The 25,968-nt window shown below is 38.3% G+C and overlaps 1 protein-coding gene across 1 annotated transcript in view; it reads right to left on the bottom strand.

The window, feature by feature from the left end:
- Nucleotides 1-14,778: 14,778 nt before the first annotated feature.
- Nucleotides 14,779-25,968, bottom strand: part of LOC146465802 (transient receptor potential cation channel subfamily V member 5-like) — a 30,963-nt gene continuing 19,773 nt past the window's right edge. The window contains exons 11-18 of the mRNA XM_085128003.1: nucleotides 24,267-24,377; nucleotides 23,385-23,536; nucleotides 22,158-22,267; nucleotides 21,352-21,464; nucleotides 20,131-20,184; nucleotides 19,032-19,148; nucleotides 17,810-17,953; nucleotides 14,779-17,208 (exon numbers count right to left, since the gene is read on the bottom strand). Of these exons, the coding sequence (XP_084984129.1) occupies nucleotides 17,107-17,208; nucleotides 17,810-17,953; nucleotides 19,032-19,148; nucleotides 20,131-20,184; nucleotides 21,352-21,464; nucleotides 22,158-22,267; nucleotides 23,385-23,536; nucleotides 24,267-24,377 (903 nt within the window). The 3' untranslated portion in view covers nucleotides 14,779-17,106. The remainder of the gene's footprint in view (nucleotides 17,209-17,809; nucleotides 17,954-19,031; nucleotides 19,149-20,130; nucleotides 20,185-21,351; nucleotides 21,465-22,157; nucleotides 22,268-23,384; nucleotides 23,537-24,266; nucleotides 24,378-25,968) is intronic.

Below are 25,968 nucleotides of genomic sequence, written 5' to 3'. Positions count from 1 at the left end.
CGCGCGCGCGCTCGATTGAATTTCGAGCATTCTGCAGACTGATTGAAAATGTTATTTCAAATGATGAAAAAGGATCAAAAGTAACAAAAGTGGTAACGTAAAGACTTCATTCATTTCTTTGTTTTTAGTCTTCTGCAGTTGCTGATGCTGTCCTTTGCGGCAATTTTACTTGGAACGTGGACTTGACACAATAGAAAAAGCATAAGAAAAAGCTTGCAATTCTATCAGAAGAATCCAAATTTTGATACGCTTCAGCTTCCTAAATAAACGTTTCTGCTCTCTTGCTCTTCTGTCAAAGTTTCTTTTGAGGGGCACGCATTCGGTCATTGCCGCTGCGAAATTACTGGATTGTGCTATAATTTGCTATGTCAATTATCCAATAAGTGTCATTAAAGACGGCATGTAACGCTATACGTACGAGACGATTTTCAGCCCAACACCATTGTACCCCAGTTTAAATGAATTTTCATGTAACTGTTAGCTTGTGGATTACTAATGGCCAATCAAACGAGTTTGATTGAATTTTTGACCAAATTTAAGTGAGTTCTGACTTCATAAAAAATTGATAAGCAATTTTTTAATCTTTAAGCGAATGTTAACTCCCTGAAATTATCAATTACCCTTTAAAGTTTGTAAAGTTTGTTTTTATTAGGGGATATTAATTAGACTACGAGTGGTCCTTCATTTTTCTTAGGGATAGTAAAGTTGTCCCTCAACCTCGTTTTCAGGGTCTGTCTTGGGGGCGGAAAGAAGAGAGACCCTGGGAACGAGTTTGGTTGCCCTGTGCGTCGCTTCTCCTCACGGGAGGCAATTTTTGCGCGCGTACCCGTTCGCTTGGTTTACTATCCCCAGGAAAACAGAAGGGTTTTCTCGTAGTCTAGCTATTAATGAGCAAGTGACCGTTTGCTCATAAATAATTAATAACTATTTCAGCCCAGTTTTAGCTTCATGGATTATTTTTGACCTCAAGATCTATCGTTAAGGAACTTCAAGTTTAGGCTTCATAAATTATTATTGTTATTGTTGACCAATCTTTATGTTTTGCTTTCACGGATTAGTATTCACTTTGTGACATTCAGCTCACAATAAATAGATGATGAATAATCGGTGATTTATTTAAGCAAGTATTAGCTTCGTGAAATATGACTATTACTAACCAATTTTTGTCATGTTTTGGTTTCATGCAGACAAGCAAAAAATCTGCAAGGAACCGCACAACGAAAATGCTGCAAAATGCAAAAATGCAGACCAACTTTGCCCCTGTCATTTGTTAATGCATAATTAGCGAATTTTGCTTATCTTTATTGATTATTATTGACGAATTATTTGGGAATTACCGTGATATGAATAATTAATCCAAAGTGTTGGTGTTAGCTTCTTGAATAATCAATGACCAACTTCAGGGAAGTTTAGCTTCACAATTCGTATTAACTAACATTTTAGTGTATTTTTTGGCCTCGTGGATTATTAATAAGCAATTTAAATAACTTTCCAATCATGAATTATTAATGACCTCACAAGTTTTAGTTTCGTCGTGAATTACTTACTATACGACATATTTATTATTAATGAGCTATTTAAATCAAACCAGGGCCCAGCCACAATTATGGAATTGCTCGTCGTAACTCTGTGTATCCTATAGGAAGGGTTTAACAAGTGACACAAGTGGGTCACGAATTATTTATACTCTCTTTGGCGCTATTCTCCGGCTAATAGGGAAACCAACGAAGCTGTAAGTTCTATGTCACTGGGACTTTGCGCAGGTGCACGTCTGATACGAACTGATCTCCGGACAGCCTGGTCCCCTGCTCCTGTAGGATCAACATGCTGGTCCAGGGCTGCCTGTTGAGCATCCATATCCATCTCATAATCATCATCATCCTCCTGAACAGCAGTGTTCTGATGCAATTTGGGTGCATGAGATACATTTCACATGAACACACTTCCTTCTCGCTACAAAATCAAACTCTGACCCTTACGTTCTAGTACTGTGTACAGTTTAGGGTCATACATCGTCGATAGCTTGTTCTCCCTCGCCTGTTGTAGCAGCACTTTAGCACCACACTTGATGTCTGAAGGACGTGCTCTGTTTCTATTGTGTGCATAAGCCTTTCTGCACTTCTTCGCTCCCTGGTCCTTGATCTTGGTATACTGTAGCTATGCATTATGGTCTAATTTCCTTCCTAATACCATAAACCATGGACTTCGGCATTATTTTCATCCTAATACTATATACCATGGACTTTGGCAAAATTTTCATGCTATTACTGTACACAATGGATTTTGGTTTAATTGTCATCCTAATACTGTACATCATGGACTTTGGCACAATGTTCATCCTAATACTATAAACTATAGATTTTGGTCTAATTTTTCATCCTAATACTATACACTGTAGATTTCCACACAATTTTCATCATAATGCCATACACTATGGATTTTGGCCTCATTTTCCTCCTAATACTATACACGATGGATTATCCATGTTGTTTAAGATTAGAATGAAAATGAGGCCAAAATCCATTGTGTATAGTATTAGAATGGAAATTAGACCAATATCTATGGTGTTTAATATGTCTAATTTTCACCCTAATACTATACACTATGGATTTTGGCTGAATTTTAAACCTAATATTAAACACCATGGATATTGGTCTAATTTTCATACTAATACTACTACCCTATGGATTTTGGCCTAATTTTTCATTGTAATACTATACAATATGGATTTTGGTGTAATATTTATCCTAATATTAACTATACGACATGTATTTAGGTCCAATTTTCATCCTAATACTATACGCCATGTATTTTGGTCTAATTTTCATCCTGATAATATACACTATGACTTTTGGTTTAATTTTTTATTCTAATATGGATGGATTTTGGTCTAATTACAACCCTAATACCATACATTTTGATTTCTTTTGTCTAATTTTCATTCTTATACTATATACTATGGATTTTAGCGTTATTTTCACTTGAAAATGGGAGTTTAACGACACGCTGAGATCCTTAGGGACTTAAACGAGTGAAAAATGGCGACTTCCAAATTTGGTCATTTTTTTTACCCAAAACCCTAAAACTACCCCTAGGAAAAAAGTAGATTTTTGGACGGAAGACAAATATACTTTTAAAAGCTTTCAACCAATCAGGGTGTCCGAAAGCATCCCCTGAGACCCTGTTTAGGCCTCCCTAGGGACAAGGGGCAAGGAAATAGCTAAAAAAAGATGAAGTCATGCTGAGGGTTAAACAAGACATTCTTTGTCAGGGCGTTATTTGCACCTTAAAATGATTCCCAAGGTAGTTTTACGACACGCCGAGATCCCTAGGGTCATAAAGGAATGAAAAATGGCGACTTCAAAATTTGGTCATTTTTCAAACAAAACACTGGGCTTACCCCTTCACAAAATCTCGATTTTTGGACCAAAAACACAATCCAATCGAATCACAGTGTCCGAAACCTTCCCCTGAGACACTTTTTAAGCCTCCTAAGGGACCAAGGACAAAGAAATAGCCCACAAAAGATGAAGTCAGGGTGAAAATTAAACAGAACGTTATTTGTCAGGGCGTTACTTGCAGTTAAAAATGATTCCCAAGGGAGTTTTACGACACGCCGATATCCCTAGGGACATAAACAAGTGAAAAATGCCGATTTCAAAATTTGGTCATTTTTCACCAAAAACACTGGATTGACACTTTGGAAAAAGGTTGATTTTTGGACCCAAGCCAAATATCTTTTTAAAATCTTCCTATCGAATAAGTGTGTCTGAATAACGTTCCCTGAGACGCTTTTTAGGAATCCCAACGGACCAGGGACAAAAAATATACCCCACAAAAGATGACGTAGGGGTGACGGTTAAACAGAACATTCTTTGTCAGGGCGCTTTTTGCACTTAAAAATGATTCCCAAGGTAGTTTTACGACACGTCATAAAGGAATGAAAAATGGCGACTTCAAAATTTGGTGATTGCTCACCCAAAAAAACACTTCGAAAAATCTGGACTGTAAAACGTTCCAATCGAATCAGTGTCTCCGAAAATGCCCCCTAAGACACTTTTTACGCCTCCCTAAGAACCAGGGACAAAGAAATAGCCAACAAAAGATGAAGTCAGGGTAAAAGTTAAAAAGAAAATCTTTTGTCACGGCGTTATTTACGCCTAAAAATGATTCCCAAGAGAGTTTTACGACACGCCAAGATCCTTAGCGACATCAACAAGTAAAAAATGCCGACTTCAAAATTTGGTCATTTTTTGACCAAAAACCCTGGACTAACCCCTTGAAAAGAAAAGTCGATTTTTGGACGCAAGAAAAATATTCTTTCAAAAGCTTCAGAAAAAGTCCCCTGCGACACTTCTTAAGCCTCCCAAGAGATGTCACAAAGCAATACCCCCCCAAAAAAGGTTGAAGTTAGGGTAAGAATTAAACGGAAAGTTCTTTGTCATGGCGTTATTTTCACTTTAAAATGATTCCCAAGAGAGTTTTACAACACGCCGAGATCCCTAGGGTCATAAACAAGTCAAAAATGCCGATTTCAAAATTTAATAATTTTTGACCAAAAAACCTCGACTAACCTCTTGGAAAAAATTCCATTTTTGGACGCAAGAAAAATATTCTTTATAAACCTTCCAATAGAATAAGTGTGTCTGAAAACTTCCCCTGAGACACCTTTTAGGCCTCCCAAGAGAACAAGGATAAAGAAATACCCCACCAAAACATAAAGCCAGGGTGAGAGTTAAACAGAAAAGTCATTCTCACGGCGTTATTTTCAATTTAAAATGATTCCCAAGAGAGTTTTACGACACGCCGAAATCCCTAGAATCATAAACAACTTTAAAATGCCGACTTCAAATTTTCGTCATTTTTCACCAAAAACCCTGGACTAACTTCTTGGAAAAAACTCGATTTTTGGACGCGAGACAGATATTGTTTTAAAAGCTTCCAATAGAATAAGTGTGTCTGAAAACATCCCCTGAGACAATTGTTAGGCCTCCCAAGGCAACAGGGACATAGAAATACCCCACAAAACATGAAGTCAGTATGAGAGTTAAACAGAAAAGTCATTCTCAGGGCGTTATTTTCAATTTAAAATGATTCCCAAGAGAGTTTTACGACACACAGAGATCCCTAGAGTCATAAACAAGTTAAAAATAACGACTACAAAATTTGGTCATTTTTTACCATAAACCCTGGACTACCTCCTTGGAAAAAAGTTGATTTTAAAACGCGAGACAAATATTCTTTTAAAAGCTTCCAATGGAATAACTGTGTCTGAAAACGTCCCCTGAAACAATTTTTAGGCCTCCCAAGGGAAAACGGACAAAGAAATACCACACAAAAGATAAAGTCAGCGTGATAGTTGAAAAGAAAATTCTGTGTCAGGGCGTTATTTCCACTTTAAAACGATTCCCATGGGAGTTTTAGGACACGCAGAGATCCCTTAACTCATAAATAAGTTAAAAATTCCGACTTCAAAATGTGGTCATTTTTGACCAAAAATCTTGAGCTAACCCCGTGCAAAAAAGTCAATTTTTGAACGCCAGAAAAATGTTCTTTTAAAAGCTTCCAATATAATAAGTGTGTCTGGAAACGTCCCCTGAGACAATTTGTAGTTCTCCCAAGGGAACAGGAACAAAGAAATACCAGACAAAAGATGAAGTCCGTATACGTGTTAAACGTCTATGTCAGGTCGTTATTTTCACTTTAAAATGATTCCCAAGCTAGTTTTACGACACGCCGAGATCCCTAGAATCATAAAAAAGTTAAGAATGCCGACTTCAAATTTTGGTCATTTTTGACCAAAAACCCTGGACTAACCCATTGGAAAAAAGTCGATTTTTGGACGCGAGACAAATATTCTTTTAAAAGCTTCCAATACAATAAGAGTGTCTGAAAACGTCCCCTGAGGCAATGTTTAGGCCTCCCAAGGGAACAGGGACAAAGAAATACCAGACAAAAGATAAAGTCAGTATGTGAGTTAAACAGAAAATTCTTTGTCAGGCCGTTATTTTCACTTTAAAATGATTCCCAAGCAAGTTTTACGACACGCCGAGATCCCTAGAATCATAAACAAGTTAAGAATGCCGACTTCAAATTTTGGTCATTTTTGACCAAAACCCCTGGACTAACCCATTGGAAAAAAGTCGATTTTTGGACGCAAGACAAATATTCTTTTAAAAGCTTCCAATAGCATAATTGTCTGAAAACATCCCCCGAGATAATGTTTAGGCCTCCCAAGGGAACAGGGACAAAGAAATACCAGAAAAAAGATAAAGTCAGTATGACAGTTAAACAGAAACTTCTTTGTCAGGGCGTTATTTTCACTTTAAAATGAGGGCGTTTTACGACACGCCGAGATCCCTAGAATCATAAAAAAAATAAAAAATGCCGCCTTCACGATTTGGTTATTTTTGACCAAAAACCCTGGACTAACCCCTGGAAAAAAGTCGATTTTTGGAAGCGAGACAAATATTCAACTACCACTAGAATAGGTGTCTCTGAAAAGGTCCCCCGAGACTATTTTTAGGCCTCCCAATGGAACAGGAACAAAGAAATACCCCACAAAAGATGAAGTCCGTGTGAGAGTTAAAAAAAAAAATCTTTGTCTGGGCGTTATTTTCACTTTAAAATGATTTCCAAGGGAGTTTTACGACACGCCGAGATCCCTAGAATCATAAACAAGTTAAAAATGCGGAAAAAAGGTAAAGTCAGTATCACAGTTAAACAGGAAATTCATTGTCAGCGCGTTATTTTGACTTGCAAATAATTCCAAAGGGAGTTTTATGACACGACGAGATGCCTAGAATCATAAAGAAGTAAAATTGCCGACTTCAAAAGTTGGTTATTTTTGACAAAAACCCTGGACTAACCCCTTGGAAAAAAGTCGATTTTTGGACGCGACACAAATATTCTTTTAAAAGCTTCCAATATAATAAGAGTGTCTGAAAACGTCCCCTGAGACAATTTTTAGGCCTCCTAAGGGAACAGATACCAAAAAATACCAGAATAAAGATAAAGTCAGTATGAGAGTTAAACAGAAAATTCATTGTCAGGGCGTTATTTTTACTTTAAAATGATTCCCATGGGAGTTTTATGACACGCAGAGATCCCTAGAATCATAAACAAGTTAAAAATGCCGACTTCAAAATTTGCTCATTTTTGACCAAAAACCCTAGACTAACCCCTTGGAAAAAAGTCGATTTTTGGACGCGACACAAATATTCTTCTAAAAGCTTCCAATAGAATAAGAGTGTCTAAAAACGTCCCCAGAGACAATTTGTAGGCCTCCCAAGGGAACAGCGACAAAGAAATATCAGACAAAAGATGAAGTCAGTATGAGAGTTAAACAGAAAATTCTTTGTCAGGGCGTTATTTTCACATTAAAATGATTCCCAAGGGAGTTTTACGACACGCCGAGATCCCTAGAATCATAAACAAGTTAAAAATGCCGACTTCAAAATTTGCTCATTTTTTACCAAAAACCCTGAACTAACCCCTTGGAAAAAACTCAAGTTTTGGACGCGGGACAAATATTCTTTTAAAAGCTACCAATAGAATAAGTGTGTCTGAAGACGTCCCCTGACACAATTTTTAGGCCTCCTAAGGAAACAGAAACAAAAGAATACCAGAATAAAGATAAAGTCAGTATGACAGTTCAACAGAACATTCATTGTGAGGGCGTTATTTTCACTTTAAAATGATTCCCATGGGAGTTTTATGACACGCAGAGATCCCTAGAATCATAAACTAGTTAAAAATGCCGACTTCAAAATTTGCACATTTTTGACCAAAAACCCTGGACTAACCCCTTGGAAAAAAAGTCGATTTTTGGACGCGAGACAAATATTCTTTTAAAAGCCTCCAATAGAATAAGAGTGTCTGAAAACGTCCCTAAAGACAATTTTTAGGCCTCCCAAGGGAACAGGGACAAAGAAATACCGGACAAAAGATGACGTCAGTATCAGAGTTAAACAGAAAATTCTTTGTCAGGGCGTCATTTTCACTTTAAATTGATTCCCAAGGGAGTTTTACGACACGCCGAGATCATTAGAATCATAAACAAGTTAAAAATGCCGACTTCAAAATTTGCTCATTTTTGACCACAAACCCTGGACTAACCCCTTAAAAAAAGGCCATTTTTGGACGCGAGTCAAATATTCTTTTAAAAGCTTCCAATAGAATAGGTGTGTCTGAAATCATCCCCTGAGACAATTTTTAGGCCTCGCAGGGAAACAGGGACAAAGAATTAACCCTCAAAATATGAAGTCAGTATGAGAGTTAAACAGAAATTTTTTTGTCAGGGCGTTAATTTTACTTTAAAATGAGTCCCAACGGAGTTTTACGACACGCAGAGATCCCTAGAGTCATAGAAAAGTTAAAAATGCCAACTTCAAAAATTGCTCATTTTTGACCAAAAGCCCTGGACTAACCCCTTGGAAAAAGTCGATTTTTGGACGCGAGACAAATATTCTTTTAAAAGCTTCCAATAGAATAAGAGTGTCTGAAAACGTTTCCTGAGACAATTTTTAGGCCTCCTAAGGGAACAGATACAAAAAAATACCAGAATAAAGATAAAGTCAGTATGAGAGTTGAACAGAAAATTCTTTGTCAGGGCGTTAATTTCACTTTAAAATGATTCCCAACGGAGTTTTACGACACGCAGAGATCCTTAGAGTCATAAAAAAGTTAAAAATGCCGACTTCAAAATTTGCTCATTTTTGACCAAAAACCCTGGACTAACCCATTGGAAACAAGTCGATTTTTGGACGCGAGACAACTATTCTTTTAAAAGCTTCCAATACAATAAGAGTGTCTGAAAACGTCCCCTGACACAATTTTTAGGCCTCCTAAGGAAACAGAAACAAAAAAATACCAGAATAAAGATAAAGTCAGTATGACAGTTAAACAGAACATTCATTGTGAGGGCGTTACTTTCACTTTAAAATGATTCCCATGGGAATTTTATGACACGCAGAGATCCCTAGAATCATCAACAAGTTAAAAATGCCGACTTAACAAGTTAAAAATGCCGACTTCAAAATTTTCTCATTTTTGACCAAAAACCCTAGAGTAACCCCTTGGAAAAAAGTCGATTTTTGGACCCGAGACAAATATTCTTTTAAAAGCTTCCAATAGAATAAGTGTGTCTAAAACGTCCTTTAAGACAATTGTTAGACCTCCCAAGGGAACAGGGACAAAGAAATACCCCACAAAAGATAAAGCCAGTATGAGAGTTGAACAGAAAATTCTTTGTCAGGGCGTTATTTTTTCACTTTAAAATGATTCCCATGGGAGTTTTACGACACGCCGACATCCCTAGAATCATAAAAAAGTTAAAAATACCGACTTTAAAATTTGGTCATTTTTGACCAGAATCCCTGGACGAAACCCTTCCAAAAAAGTCGATTTTTGGACGCGAGACAAATATTCTTTTAAAAGCTTCTAATAGAATAAGAGTGTTTAGAAACGTCCCCTCAGACAATTTTTAGGCCTCCCAACGGAACAGGGACAAAGAAATACGAGAAAAAAGGTAAAGTCAGCATCACAGTTAAACAGGAAATTCATTGCCAGCGCGTTATTTTGACTTTCAAATAATTCCCAAGGGAGTTTTATGACACGACGAGATCCCTAGAATCATAAAGAAGTTAAAATTGCCGACTTCAAAATTTGGTTATTTTTGACCAAAAACCCTGAACTAACCCCTTGGAAAAAACTCGATTTTTGGACCCGACAGAAATATTCTTTTAAAAGCTTCCAATAGAGTAAGTGTGTCTGAAACGTCCCTAAGACAATTGTTAGACCTCCCAAGGGAACAGGGACAAAGGAATACCCCACAAAAGATGAAGTCAGTGTGAGAGTTAAACAGAAAATTCTTTGTCACGGCGTTATTTTCACTTTAAGATGATTCCCAAGGGAGTTTTATGACACGCCGAGATCCCTAGAATCTTAAACAAGTAAAAAAATGACGACTTCAAAATTTGGTCATTTTTAAACAAAATTCCTGGACTAACCACTTGGAAAAAAGTCGATTTTTGGAGGCGAGACAAATATTCTTTTACAAGCTTTCAATAGAATAAGTGTGTTTGTGATTAGAGACCACAGTTTGTATTTTTAGCGGGTTTTTTTCTCACAAATGATGAATGACCGCTTACATTTTGTTGATGACCAATGGTTAATGAATCAGTATTTCGTTCTTTTAGTTGTTTTAGCCTCAAGGTTTAAACAACAACAAATTTAAGTAAGTTTAAACTTTACAAATAATTTAGTTTTCAATTTTATTTAGTCTTGCCTTCATGAATTTCAGTTGCAGCTTAGAAAGACTCTTCAAGAATTATTGATAAAATTTGGTTTCTTTTAGGAAATTACTTGTTCATGAGTAAATTATTCTGGTCCAGAGTTTATGTTGACGATTTGTAAACTTATTTCTTAATCCAGTCCTCACTTTGAACAAAGGCGTCCTCACAGATAGAGCAATCATCACATCAGGATAATGAAAAACAAAAACATTTATTTTGCAATTAGTGGCACTTTTCGGTGAAATTCAGGTGTATAAAAATTTAAATATCACAATAAATAGTATCTAAATACAAGAGCATTTAGTATAAATACAATTCTGATAAGTTAAAAATACCATTTTATCACACACAACGGATAGTAGGGAGCCAATAAGAAAACTGGAGGCTACCGAATATTTACTGCTTTCCAGTTCTGTTGGGTCACTTCTGTCACCTATCTGAGCGGGGATAAAATGGTTGTGCAATGCCCAACTGACTTATCTAGTCCTGTCCAATTGATGAAAATTGGTGTAACAATTAACATTACTCAATTGGGCAATCAATTTCAAACAATAATTAATTGATATCCATTGCAATCCATCAAATGATAGGCACAGGTAAAATTCCTTAATTGAAATAAATAATGTCGACCTTCACCAGCAGTAAATGCAGTCAACACCTATGCCTGATCATCACAATAGCCCATTTTACAGTTGTGTAATTGTTGACCTTGTCTTTGCGGGGAAGCTTGGCTGGAGTTAAATTTGTATTGATACAAAGCACACTGCTTTACATTTAAAAATCATGTTTTTCCTATGCTAACTAGTTTATATGTGCATATAAAGCACAGAGGTTTGTATCAAAACAACGTCGACTCCACTCAAAGGCTAGGTCTCTAGGAACAACCATAAAATGATCTATCACAGATACTCGCAGATAACGTCAGATTGTTTACATGTTTATGGCCTCACAAAAGAATGAGAATGTGGAAACGCACCTTAAAATGTGAATGAACAAGTTACTGAGTCACTCAAATACAACTGCATGTAAGCAGCGATTAATTGGATTACAAGTGATGGCAAACGACAAAAATTAAAAAAATTAAAGTCACAATTTCCCTTTTTCAACTGATCACAATTACCATCATTTGATGAAATCTATTATATATCGTCCGCCTTGATTGGGATCGCCACCTTGTCGCGGTGAGGCGGCTTGCGTGCTCCAGTGACCCCTAGAGCTATGTTGGCTGGAGTCTTGTACTCCTGGCAGGGACACCCATGCCAAACAGGTCAAAGGGTAGGGGCCAGACAAAGAGTGATCCCCCTGGCCCTCCAGGTTGGGGGTTGGGCAGAGGGCTGATAACCCTCTTCCGTAAAAAAAAACAATTATTACAGAAACCAGAAGAAGAGTGAATTCACTATTTCAAAGGGGAACTGTGGCAGTACCTCATCGGAGAGAGTTAATGACGCACGGGAGCCAAAGCCAGCAGGACGCCTCCGGGCTGATCAAGCCACTGATACACCCTAAATACACCATGAAGATAGAAACTGGAACGTAAGGACGCTTTACAGGAGTGGCAACATTGCACAGGCGGCGAGAGAAATGACAAAGAGAGGTATAGACGTAATGGGCATCAGTGAAACACACTGGACAGGACAAGGAACAATGCGACTTGCAGAGGGTGAAACCATCATTTACTCCGGAAGGGATGATGACAACCATAGAGAGGGAGTCGGCATACTGATGTCAAAACATGCAGCACAATCTCTGATGGAATGGACTCCGATCAGCGAAAGGGTTATTCAAGCCAGATTTTATTCCAAATACATAAAACTCACGATCATACATGTATATGCACCCACTGAAGATACAGATGAGCAGATAAAAGATGAGTTCTATGGGAGGCTACAGGATGTGCTAGACAGTGTCAATGAGCATGATATGTTAATTGTCACGGGGGACATGAATGCTAAGGTTGGAAACGACAACTGGGCGTATGAAAGTGTGATGGGTAAACATGGGCTGGGGCAAAGAAATGATAATGGAGAAAGGCTTTGCGATATGTGTGATATGAATGAACTAGTTATAACAGGGACATTGTTTCCTCATAAGACCATCCACAAAGTAACGTGGGTTTCCCCCGATGGGAATACCATGAACCAGATAGACCATGTACTAATCAGCAGGCGATTTAGGAATTCGGTGAAAGATACGAGAGTATACAGGTCTGCAGATATCGGAAGCGACCACCATCTTGTATGTACAGTAGTCAAGTTGAGATTGAGTAAACAAACAGCAGGGAAGAAAAGATGTAGAGTCAAGTACGATACAGCAAGGTTGAGGAATGAAGAGGTGTTACGGCGGTTTAACGTTGCCTTGCAAAATAGGTACCAAGTCCTGGAGAATGAGGAAACAGCAGTTGAAGAAAGCGAAGAAGTGGAACAAGACTTTGAGGTGATGAAGAAGGCATATACAGCGGTGGCGGAATCAGTCTTAGGTAGACCTCGGAAGAAGAAGAAGCCGTGGATAAGTGAGGAGTCATGGAGCCTCATAGACCAAAGAGAGGAAATTAATAGGAAGATCCTGGGAACACGGTCAGAAAGGGTTAAGAAGCAGCTTAGGGCCAAGTATGCAGAAAAGAACAGGGAAGTGAAGAGAAGCATAAAGACAGACAGAAAGAAATGGATGGAGAAGATCACTTGTGAGGCGGAGGAGGCTGCAGGAAACCAACACATGAAGACACTATACGGGCTCACCAAGATATTATGCAATGAAAAACCTAAGCAAAGCACAGCAGTGTTTGACAAAAATGGAAACCTTCTCAATAAAAAAGGCGAAGTACAGGCACGATGGACGGAGCACTTTAAAGAAGTACTCAATAGAGACCAACCAGAAAACCCAGTCTTAAGTGATGAGGTATATGAATTAGAACTAAATGACGTCATTGAAGAGATCTCAATCAGTGAACCAACTTTAGGTGAAGTCAAACAAGCTATAAAAAGATTGAAGAATGGGAAAGCGCCAGGAACTGACTCTATCACGGCCGAACTATTGAAAGCAAACATAGAGTTTTCAGCAACAAAAATCCATCAGTTGTTGGGAAAAGTATGGACGTTTGAGAAGATCCCCCAACCCTGGAAGCAAGGGCTAATTATCAAGTTGCCGAAGAAAGGGAATCTCAAAGAATGCAAAAATTCGAGAGGAATAACCTTACTGTCCGTTGTGGGGAAGGTACTCGGTAGAATCATCATAGAGCGAGTGAGAAATGGAGTGGATAGAAGGCTGAGGAAGGAACAGGCAGGTTATAGAAAGGGGAGGGGTACAACAGACCAGATCTTCATCCTGCGGAACATTATTGAGCAGGTCAGCGAATGGCAGGCAACCCTGTACCTGAACTTCGTAGACTTTGAGAAGGCTTTTGATTCTATCCACCGAGAAAGCCTGTGGGTAATAATGGCTAAGTATGGAATCCCGGAGAAGATCGTGAAAATGGTAAGAGTATTTTATGACGGCTTCAAGTGTGCTGTAGAAGATCAGGGGGAAACATGTGAGTGGTTTGACATAAAAACTGGGGTAAAACAAGGATGCAATATGTCGGGATTCTTGTTCTTGATTGTTATGGATTGGGTAATGCGAAGAGCGGTTGGCAGTGGTGAAAACGGTATTAGGTGGAAGTTTACTTCAAAACTGGACGACTTGGACTTTGCGGACGATATAGCTCTGCTTTCATCCACCAAGCAGCAGATTCAGGATAAAACGACAAGGCTGGACGAAGAGGCCAGACGGGTGGGACTCAAAATCAACGGAGAAAAGACAAAAACGATGAGGATCAATGCAAGGAACCAAGAAAACATCATAATAAATGGGCAGGATATTGAAGATGTCGAAGAGTTTGTGTACTTGGGGGCGAAAGTTTGTAAAGAGGGAGGCGGTATGAAGGACTTGAAGAACAGGTTATCGAAAGCCAGAGGTGCCTTTAACAAACTAAAGAAGATCTGGATCTCTAATAACATCTCGAGGAAAACAAAACTGAGGCTGTATAAAACACTGGTAGTGCCAGTGTTACTCTATGGATCTGAGACATGGAAGATGAACAAAGGAGATGATAAAGCAGTGAATGTGTTCCATAATAGATGCCTACGTAAGATCTTCCGAATCCGATGGCAAGACCATGTCAGTACCAAAGAGCTACTGGAAAGAGCAAGCATGAAGCCACTGAGTGTGGAAGTGATGTCTCGAAGATGGAAAATGATTGGCCATATTCTTAGGAAAGATCGCAATGATGATTGCAATGTTGCCATGAGCTGGGCACCAGAAGGTAAAAGGAGAAGGGGAAGACCAAAAACCACCTGGAGACGGACAGTAGAGAAAGAAAGGCAAGAAGCAGGTTGGAGATCGTGGGAGGAGGTGCGGACCGCAGCAACCAATAGAGAGGAGTGGAGAAGCTCTGTGAAGGCCCTATGTGCCACGAGGCACGAAAAGGATATATGATGATGATTATATATCGTGGACTAATATCGATTTTTATCAATTATCAATGTTATCGGTTGATCAGGGCAGGTTCTCTATTTACAAGTTCCCACAAAAGATTGAGTCCATACAGTGTATTGAAAACGGCAATATTATTGAACTACTCGTGGGATATTTCAAGGTATAAACCTCAAAAGCACAGCACAAGTATAGTGTACTTACTATCATACTCAGTGTGATAGTTGGACAAAAAATGTCCTCACGTACCCAGTTAACTGAGAAGGAGGCATTCCTAAGTACCCCCAAAAATTGAAGCAACGTTGTCTGCTCAAATGTATGAACCATAAATGAAGCACAAAATGGAATTCTGGGTAATTTTAGCTTATTATGTCTGCACAATCGGCAATCTTGTTTTTAGGGCTTTTCTCTCGTAAACCGGAATGGGAGCCTGGGAGCGAGGCTGTGCAATCAGAGTACACAACTATGACAGCGAATAGGAAAGAACGTGTGAAGAAAAAAATTATCAGTGAGGTCACGCTATTTCAAGCAACTATGTTTACATATAAAGAACAATTCCATGAACATCAATCATTATATGTTGAGAATCATAGATAAACAACAACGTATTATTATACATTTAGCTCGCTACTTTCATTCTTATTGGTTGAAAGCAAAAAGTTAATTCATGCCATTGTCGAAGTGTCACGTCATTTTCAGACAGTGTGATATGCAGATGTGGAAGATTAATACATCCAGACGTGATGCAATATTTAACAATTATTCCATGAGCGCGCGTTGGATATGAGATGGTAAATAGCCAACGAGGCGCGAAGCGCCGAGTTGGCTATAACCAATCTCATATCCAACAAGCGCGAATGGAATAATTGTTTTATTAAATTCTCCGCGTTTGGACATTGCTGTTGAAGTTTACTGAATTTTCTGAGACTAGCATTCAAGTGCTTTTGAAGTTCCAACTCATCGAGAAGCGTAATAGTTGTGCACATTTGAGCAAATGTTCTGTTGTGTGGTGCCGAGCGAAGGAAGAGATCAGGGCAAGGACGGCTTTTTTCATGCTGAACTGAATTCCTCGCAGACGATTTAAAACACTTCAGGCAAGTCCAAGTGTACGAGGTACAACCGCACTGAGACAAGCATTCATTGCAAGTTTTTAAACTTCAAGCTTATTTGAGAAGCGTAAGAGCTGTGCACATTAGTGCAAATGTTTTGCTGAGTGGTGATTATGGCCGCCGCTCGTACGAATTTCATAGATGAACCATGTGGAGTCCTCGTAAATTCGTAAAAACATAAAGGCAGGCATGAAGCTCTTCCTGAGAAATTTCTTCAATTGGCTTTAACCTCTTACCGTCAGGATTTGCAAGCCATCCTGAAATTTTTGAAGGTAACCGGTTGTTATTGTCGTTGTTATGTGATCTAAAAATCGTAAAATCTTGCAATTTTGAAGATTTTAAAGGAAACTTCAGAGATACGTACCATTAAATAGTGTCATACCGAACTTTGTGGCTTTTATTGTTGTTATATCGAGATGGCATTGTTTGGTATTTCTTTCTTTTTCTTTTTTTTTTTCTACATTTTTCCGAAGAAAATTTTGCTTCCCGCCGAAAAAAAATTTAGCTTAGCGACACCTGGGGCTTTCGTTTCCCATATAAGGTCAAACTACGGTATATGAGCTGATAACCGAGATTTAGGGAACCAATCAGAACGCTAGAAATGCAATATCCGAGGCTGAGAATTTAATAATTACTGTTACTGGTTGTGTAAGACCGACGTTTGTAGAAATGCTCTAAAAAATTGGTGTTAGAATCATATGAGACTTGAAAGGGTTTGAACTGATACAAAAAAAGACCTTGGAAGACAGTCTTAAATACTGAAACCTTCCCTTGTCTTCACTCCCTTTAAGAGTGAATTTACAACGCCACCTGTTGCCCCCATTCGTTACCATTTTGGGTTAAGACGTTATTAATAGCCTACATAAAGATGTACCCACCCTCCCTCCCGTTTTTCCCCGGCTGGTTGATTATGTTTACAGGAAGACTAAAGCACAATGCCCAGAAATGGAGGGCCTAATCAAAATAACCACATATGATTTTTCTACTCTATTTGTCTTTAACCAAAAAGGCAACAATCGGCACGAGGCATTTCAGACTGATGCAAATGAAACCATACTTCAAACAACTATCGTCTTAAGCCTCTTTTCATGTATGATATGTTTTGTTTACTGGTCTAATGCCAGACCAAAAATTAAGAGGAGACCATTTCAAGGACAACAGCAATAAAAAATCATTAAAAATAGCGTGACCTAACCCCTTGACATCGTAATTGTCACCCCGTCATGTCCAAACAATCAAAAGTCCGTGTCCAGCCAATCGTAGTCTTTTCGTGGAAACGTTACAGAGGCCTTCTTCTTGGCTTTTGCCTGCTGCTTTGGATCATGGGAAACTTGACTCTAGAAAAGATTAACACCCTTTAAGAACATCCAGTGGGTTACAATGGTCGCTCTCAATAGGCCAGCTTCATGATGACGTCATTTAACTATAACTACCAGAATTCATTTCGTTTTCCCTCTCAAATTTAAATTTTGTAATCCTAGTGGACAGCAAAGAACAATAGTTGTAATAAGCATGAGAAAAGAAACAACTGTAGGATTCTGATAGTTGCAGTGAAATGATGCCAAGTGAAAATGTCCTATTACATTCAATTTAAAGTTATGTGGTGTCAACAAAACCACTTTGTGTACCAATGTTTCCACTATCCTCTCGTGACATCAGTGGCTAATTTTGTCTTTCAAGTTCACGAATCCGATTGATTGACTGATTGATTGACTGACTGACTGACTGACTGACTGACTGACTGACTGATTGATTGATTGATTGATTGATTGATTGATTGATTGATTGATTGATTGATTGATTGAAGTTTCCAAGCAGCCATTCTCAAATTCTGTTCTAATACATTATAATCACTCTCCACAAAAGTACACAATTTAATTTAAAAGGTCGCACTTTTGCCTGTCATCGTCTAAAAGTTGCAATACTCTTTCTATGTACCTGCTGGCGATTTTCGTGATTCCGGAGTCTCATGATCAGCGCCCTCTCGCCTGTAGCACCCAGGCTCTGTGAATACAATTTCTGTGCTGCGAGCCTCTGTTTCGGTGTGAGCATGCGCTCTGTGGCCAGCACAATCCGCGCCCACTGTAACAAACACATTTCATCAATCCATACGGTGTAGACCTATTTTGCACATGTTACGTGTTTTTTTACGTGTTGAGGGAAAAAGTCTCAGAAGCCAAGTGACTTACAGCTGTCACCGCTAAACAAAATTACACCAGGGTAAGATAATATAAATACAAAACATCTAGAAACATTAAGACTAGCGAACAAAAGTGCTGAGTAGCAGATTGAATTTCATCCATGAATCTTCAAATTCAAATCATCTTACGTGTAAAATCCTACATGTAGGGAAATACTACTCAGTACTTTTCATTTGAATGGTCACACTTTCGAATTTCATCCACAAACTCGAAAGTTGGAATCAACTTGTACAGCACAATAAACAGCACCACAGAAATGTACTGTTCAACGCCTTTCAAATGAGTAGTGACGCTTTAGGATTTCGTCCAGAAACGCAAACTTACATGTATATAACTACCTTGCATAGCGCACTGCTCAATGGCTTTCATTTGAATGGTCACACTTTAGGATTTTATCCAGACTCGAAAGGTATGACTGTCTTTTACAGCACACTAAAGAGTACAGTAGGAACGTGCTGCCCAGTACTATACTCTCAAGAGACAGCAAAGAACAATAGTTCTAATAAGCATGAGAAAAGAAACAACTGTAGGATTGTGACGGTTGTAGAGAAATGATGCCAAGTGAAAATGTCCTATTACATTAAAATGTAAAGCTATGTGGTGTCAACAAAGCCACTTTGTGTACTGCTGTTTTTACTATCCTCTCGTGGTATTCTGCTCACAAAAGTACTGAGTAGCAGATTGAATTTCATCCATGAATCTTCAAATTAAAATCACCTTACTTGTAAAATCATACATGTAGGAAAATACTATTCAGTACTTTTTTTTGAATGGTCACACGTTAGCATTTCATCCACAAACTCCACAAACATCGAAATAGGTGGTCCACCGGATAAACGTATAACAATTGCTGTTCATTTTGGCATGCTAGAACAATTGCTTCAGTGTAAGTAAGTCGTTTCTTATGTAGAAACAATGTTTCTCGTTCAAGTTAAGTGTTCAAACGCAAACAACTCTACCTGTCGGGTCCATTCCTTTTCGGTTTCTGCAACTTTAAGGTAGGTGTTTCCCATCATGGCAATCAGCATGTTTACAATCAACAGGGCACCGAGGATGATAAATAGGAAAAACATGATCTGAAACCAAAGGAAAACCAGTCAAACAAGTTTACATGTTACTAGATCTCTGGTAAAATGGAGACCAGCACAAAATAGTGAAGAGGTATGAGATTAAAATGACAATTAAAATAGCACCCAAATCCAAAAGTTCTAAGGTTTTTAAAAAAAGTGAAAAAACTACATTACAAAAACAAGGGTGTTAAAAATATGTACAAAAAAATTGTGTACACATGTGAAAATTAACTAGACATTAACTAAATCTTCGTTTAAAAAGAAAAACGTTTTAACTAACTTTTAAAAATATCAACTGAGGTACAGTTCCTTATTTCAATGTGTAAAGAGTTCCCTAAAACGATAATAACGGTTTGTGAGACAAAACCGTTTGTTAGGTTCAGAGTTTCTAAAATGCCATCTCTCAAATTGAATTTATGGGATGGTCATATCTTTTTCAATGCAGCCAAACGATTCAACCATGAAACAGATGCTCTATTTCAGACTCCAACAACTTAAGCAGCTGAGCGGAAAGCCTGAACCTAAGCTGGAACTAGTAACCTTGCAACAGCAGTGACACGTTCTAACCGATCCAGTCATCAAACCAACTGGGTGCTTTTCGTGTTATTGTTGGTGGTGAATGTGTCAAAAGTGAAAATTAAGGGGCTACTTCTGGGTGATTTTCACAAAACTGCGTTGAGATTTTACTAAGTACCCTCTCTTTAAATGAAATGCTCTTTAAACAGAGAGAGGAAGATATCAACCGATTTATTAAGAGGGATAACAGGTTGTTAGTAGTTTGTTTAGCAATTCTTCTTGACCATATGTAGCCAAAGACACTTGCAGTTTTCGGAAACTAGTATAGTAACTATTAAGAAAAGTGGACTATTATTTTAAGATTTTCACTTGTGCAAGTGTGAACTATATAGTCCCTTTAAATGATTGCCTGTTTTGTCATACAGCCCCCAAAAGTTGAAAGTCAATCCAAACTATGCTAGGAACGTCTTACCAATCCCAAAAGCCTGAATGGCGAGTTGGAGTTTACCACTTGATTGTACAATTCCTGAAAACAGAAAATCTAGGCAACTGTTATATAATAAAAACAAGACTACGCACCATGTGAAAGAGGTACGATGTTATGTTTTAAGCCTGGTGAATAAATGATAGAGGAAGTTTTTCAGACAGTGACACAGCCATACTCGGAAAACGAAAACCCAAGTTCGCTCAACAGAACTAAGGAATCAAACCTATAACCTTCCGATTAATAGCTCGGATGCTCTACCACTGGGAGCACAGGCCATTTAACTAGATGCAAGGGACAAATATCCTGCATACTGCTAGGATTTGAATGTCGAACGTGTGGTTTACGAAATAAATGGACGGTATATTTCCAGCCTGGTGAATGAATGAGAATGATATATTATTCTAGAAAGTGACACAGGCATACTCGGAAAAAAGAAATCCGAAAGCTCCTATCAGGAGTTGAACCTAAGACCTTCTGAATACTAGTTCGGATGCTCTACCACTGAGCTATAGGATACTCTGGGAGCAAAGCCATTAAACTAGGTTCATGTGCCGACAAACATCCTGCATATTGCTAGGATTTGAATGTCAATAAGTGGCATATATGTTCAAGAAATGTGAAAAATGCGAAATATGAAATGTGGGAACTGAGAACTCAGATTTTCTTCTTCCAAAGATGCCTGTGTCACTGACTGGAAAAATACCTCTATCGATAAAGACAAAAGCCTACTGGGTTTTGAATAACCGCAAAATGACTTAAGCAAAGACAACGGCAACGGCAACGAAAACGTCACTTTAAAATATAACTTCGCGTTACTTCTATCACTTGGCGATTATTCCAATTGATCCACCTTCTACAATGTGGGCGAAGTATCCGGGAACTTAATTGATAGGAACGGCGTTCAAGTAAGAAAGGATAATGAAAAATTCACCGTCATGTGCTCACGTTCTCCACAAAACCATGAATTTGGTCATTTCACGTTGTTCTTTTGCTGATGACGGTAAAGAAATGTACAGAAACATACAACGCACGTGCAGAGCGATTGTTTTTGCTCACTAAACCTATTGTTTTGTGGCGTACTCGTTGCCGTTGCCGTCGTCGTTGCTTAAGTTCTCTATTGTCACTATATGTGGAGGAATTCTAGAAGTTTTCGTCTAACCACAAGACCGACCAAATGGTTTCATATCTAAAGAAATCTGATCACACCTCAAATTCTCCTAATGACAGAACAATGAGTCCCAGTCCTGCAGAGAACCAGCGTGTAAAGAGATTCTCTTGAACTGTTCTGTCATCATGTCCCATCATGACAAGGAACATAGCTAAAAATAATCAAACCAAAAGAAGACCCAAATATTACCCACCATTTATAAATACAGTACTGTTTTACTAAACAAAGTTTGGTAATTTATCGATTTCTACTATTCTTAGAACTTGTAATTGTTAATTATAAATAATAATAATAAAATAATATAGATTAATAATAAAAAATAAATGGGAATTTCAGTGGCACATCCACGGAGTGGATATTCATCCACTGTTTCCAGGTCGAATTGGAATTTGGAAACATTGGTTGTTGTGGAGGGAGAAAAACCGTAGAACCTGGAAAAAAACCATCGGAGCAAGGACGAGAGCCAACAACAAACTCAACCCACATATGGCATCAACACGGGTAACTGAACCCGAGCCACATTGGTGGGAGGAGAGTGCTCTCACCACTGCGCCATCCCTGCTACCCAATTCAGATTTGCAGGTTGTAGGTATCCCCAATTAGAAGGCCACTGGTCCCTGCATGGTAGTAGTTTCGACAGATTAATAAAGTAAATTGTTGATCGGCTGTAAGCAAATAAAGAAAGGAAGGAAGTTACCAATGAAAAGATTCCATCAAGAGATCACTCTTTTCTTCAGATGCTTCAAAAAATGGAAGTTTCAAGGTTTCAATTTCTCACAATATTTCAACAACATTTAATTGGTGTAATAATTGCTGTCTTTCACCAACAACTTATTTCACACACCTTGTGAAAATCCGATAACAAAAATCATGTAAATGACAAAGAAAATCAGGAAATCTCTCTTTAGCATCTGGTAGATCATAACCACAAATGGACCAACCAAAGCAAAGCCCCTACAAAACAGAACACACACAAAATCATCACAAAGCCAATTAATAATGGTTCTGGGCTTTTTAAGTTCTCACAAAAAAATCAAACGTTTCTATCTGGCCTTCTCAAACTCATTAATAATTCAAAAGACAAAGACAAAGAAAATCATGCACCGTGACTTGTTTGGATATCTGATGAAAAACTCCTCGGTTTTGCATCCTTAATTTCCCCTTCAAAATCAGTTTGTTTGAGAAGTTATATCAAACACTCGTCACAGTGTTTCATCACAATATCAAAACCTCGAAGTTCGTCAAAAATACTCCGCTATGCGTGGTATTTTCAACTCGCTTCTCAGTGTTTGATATGTGATGAAACACTGTGTCTCGTGTTTGATATATTACATAATAACTGAAGGGCTGGGAGCATAACGTCAGTATTATATAATTATGTTGAATTTAGGTTTGTGTCACTTAAAAGTGTCTGACGTTTGGCATGAGGACTCAATTTAATCAAAGTTGATGACTCGATAGTTTGGCTTGTTTTCTTGTAAAACTAAGCGTAAATAAGCGCGGAAAGAAACAGTGGTGTTCTCTGACTTAACTGAAGGCAACATGCAAAAAATTCAGGCCCTTTTGAGCGAAACGAAAATCGGCCTAAAATTCTACACAACTGAGATGGTTACGAATGCTCTCTGACGTTCCACTGGATATTTCTAACCCACTGCTCCAGTGCCTGAGATCAGCATTTGATCATTAGAAATCACTGAAACTTTCACTCTGTCAGAGGTGCTGATACAAGTGATGCATTGGAAAATTAACTCTCCAGTGTATGTTAAACTGCTAAAGTGAACCCATGGCCGATTTCCTTGCTGAGCATTAGCCCTAGTGAGGAAATGAGAGCACGCACAAGGCAAAGAAAAAAATCCCAGAGAGGTTGGAGATATTTTTCTTTGCCTTGTACTTTCTCCCATTTCCTAACCAGGGCTAAGGCTCTATGGAAATTCATGGGTTCACTTAAGCAGTTCAATATACACTGCAGAGTTAATTCTCTGATCTATCATTTGTGTCCTTACTGCTGGCGGCACAACATTCATTTGTACCGTTCGTGCTCATACAAGGGTTCATAATAACAAAACTATACCTGCAAAATGTAAGAGAGTATGGCCACGCCATTATGAGGGCAGCTATTACTATGTGGTCTTCATGTTCAACGTCACATGTGAACCGAGCTATTAAAGAGCTTAGCAGCAACACACAAGATAGTGTGAACAAGAGCCGAAGAGGGTTGTGTACCTGGGAATGAAAACAACAAAATAACACACACATTTAATAATATTTTAAGTTTAAAGAGAGAGTGTCATTATTATCCAAAATTATACCAGAGTAAGATAGATGTGTGGAGATAGAAGACACCGAAGTTACGCAATGTTAATCTGATTATGTTCAAGTTCTCAAAATGCTACTGATTAAACATTTTGGGGCTATGAAAGAGTGAACTATTTATATACCAGTGTGATCAAACTGTATTAAACTTTTTCACATCTGCCTTGTGTATAGCATGTTAGTTTGATAAGGAAGTACATGTGTTAAAAACTTTTCCTTCTGTTTTCTTTCACCTCACACGCAAGTACAACAGGAACAATAATTTAAATATCACGAAAAACTTCAAGCAAATTCATAATGTGGCCAGTGACCGTTATTGGCAAAAAGTTAATTTAAGTTCCAAATTCAATGTTTTGGATGTGATAACAAGTCTTTCACTCAGCATAATGGAACACAAAGAGCTAATTAATTAAAAGTCTAAATCAGAACTGGTTTAGAAGAATTAAAAACATGCAGAAATCTACTAATAAACAGGTTGTCCAAGTATCTACTCGCTTTTCAGTCTGTGATGTACCATCTAAAGGTTCATGACAAACAAATGGGACAACAAATTTGATCTTGATTTCAAGGTGGCAGTTTCACTCAATCCAGTCTGAAGTCATAAAAATTATTGACCCCAAGTTGTGAATGAAAAGCTTACCATTCCCCAGAAGACACTTTTAAATCCCTCTTGAAAGATGATCTCTCGGATCAGAATGATGATGTAGAAAAATGCAAAGAGCAATGTCAGGATTTCAAAAGCAGCCCGAACCTGTCAAAAAGGAGACAAAAATTACCAGAAAAATATACTACATGTTTATGTTTATGGCAACAGAAACATTGAGGGACTGGTTAGGAAACCTTGCCATGAAAACAATGATGCTGCAATTTATGTTGGAAGGGCCGCGACCCTGCACAATCCTTTGTTTTAACATTCACACCACAGTTGAATATCTTAACACAAACGTTTCGATTAGTCAGTTGCTCCAATACATTCCAAATTCTATTGTTCTTTGTGCAGGGTCAAGGCCAAAAAGGCAAACAAAAACATATAACAAAGACGTTTGTCAGGTTTCATAACCATTGCCTTTAATTAACTATGATGGCAATTATCCAGTAGACCTGCACCTTTCAAAAGCTCTATTTTCACTGGACCCTGATAACCCGCAGCTGCACTGCTTTTTTGGGGGGTTGGGATGATTGTTCTGTTGTTCGTTCCTTTGTCCTCTCAACCAACCATGTAAGACGTTGCAAATGGTATAGGTCACGCCTAATCATCAAGACATGACATATGTAATGTACAGTAAAAGAGAATCCAAAGAGTGCAAAACAGTGTTGTTATGCTAGATACCTTTAGAGGCAGATGATAGGGGCATTAAGCAATGGTTACAACACTAAAACATCACTCGAGCTATGTGAAATGTTATCTGAAAGTCTTTGCAATATTTATTATTCCAATTCTTTTAACTTGTACAAATTATGTAGCCAAACTATCCAGGAACTTAATTGATTAGTAATGGTGTTTTTTACTACCGTATTATATATTTTTCTTACTAAGGCGTCTCATGAACATACTGACTAGAGGATAACAGAATAATCAATTACATTCTTCAAAACGGCCATATAACTCTTTTTTCTTTGCTTATTGAGCGGCGGGATATTTTATTGGTTTCCCCTCTTCATTTAAACGGAATTGTAGTGACTATTTCGTTTCACAGACAGTGATGATTCAGCTTTTGGCTCGGACCTTGATGAATAGACTACACTCTTGATGAATGGACTACAACCCAAGTTACCAAACAGTTTTGAAAATCAAATAAATTCGCAATGATAAGCCAATGAAAATTCTGTTGTTGCCATTCTCCCTCCCCCTCCCCCTACCAACTGACCATTTTAATTCAGTAATTTACTTTTTAAAGAGAATTTTAGTGAGCACCAGCATTGCCTAGGAAACTGCTTCCTTGGTCCCAGAAACGTTGGAAATGGCGTTTCTGAGTATTCTATTTTAAAAATTTCCTGGGGGAGCATGCCCCCAAACCCCCCTAGATGCTTGCGCCTTCGGTGCTCGTGAGGCGCCTTACAGCGCCAAGAAAACATTCACGTCCGGTGCTTTCAGAAGTATGTCCACTACTTTACAAAACAGTTGAAAACACTGATCACTCTTGTGGGGAGTAAAAGAACCACTAGCAACTGGACATACATGTACATGTAACAAATCTCTGCCAGTGAACACCCGTGGTGTTTACCTTAAGTTCGTTCATCCATCGTAAAAAGGGGTGGGGTGGGACAATTGATAGTCTGATAGTCTCAGCCATCGGCTGATGTCTGAATCCTATTTCCCAGCAAAATAATGTAATGGACAC

This window comes from Pavona decussata, unplaced genomic scaffold (assembly GCF_977016875.1).
Source record: "Pavona decussata unplaced genomic scaffold, jaPavDecu1.1 SCAFFOLD_155, whole genome shotgun sequence".
In the NCBI taxonomy this organism is placed as follows: Eukaryota; Metazoa; Cnidaria; class Anthozoa; order Scleractinia; family Agariciidae; genus Pavona; species Pavona decussata.
Note: the sequence above shows the minus strand (reverse complement) of the source record. Positions and strands in the feature narration are given on the sequence as shown.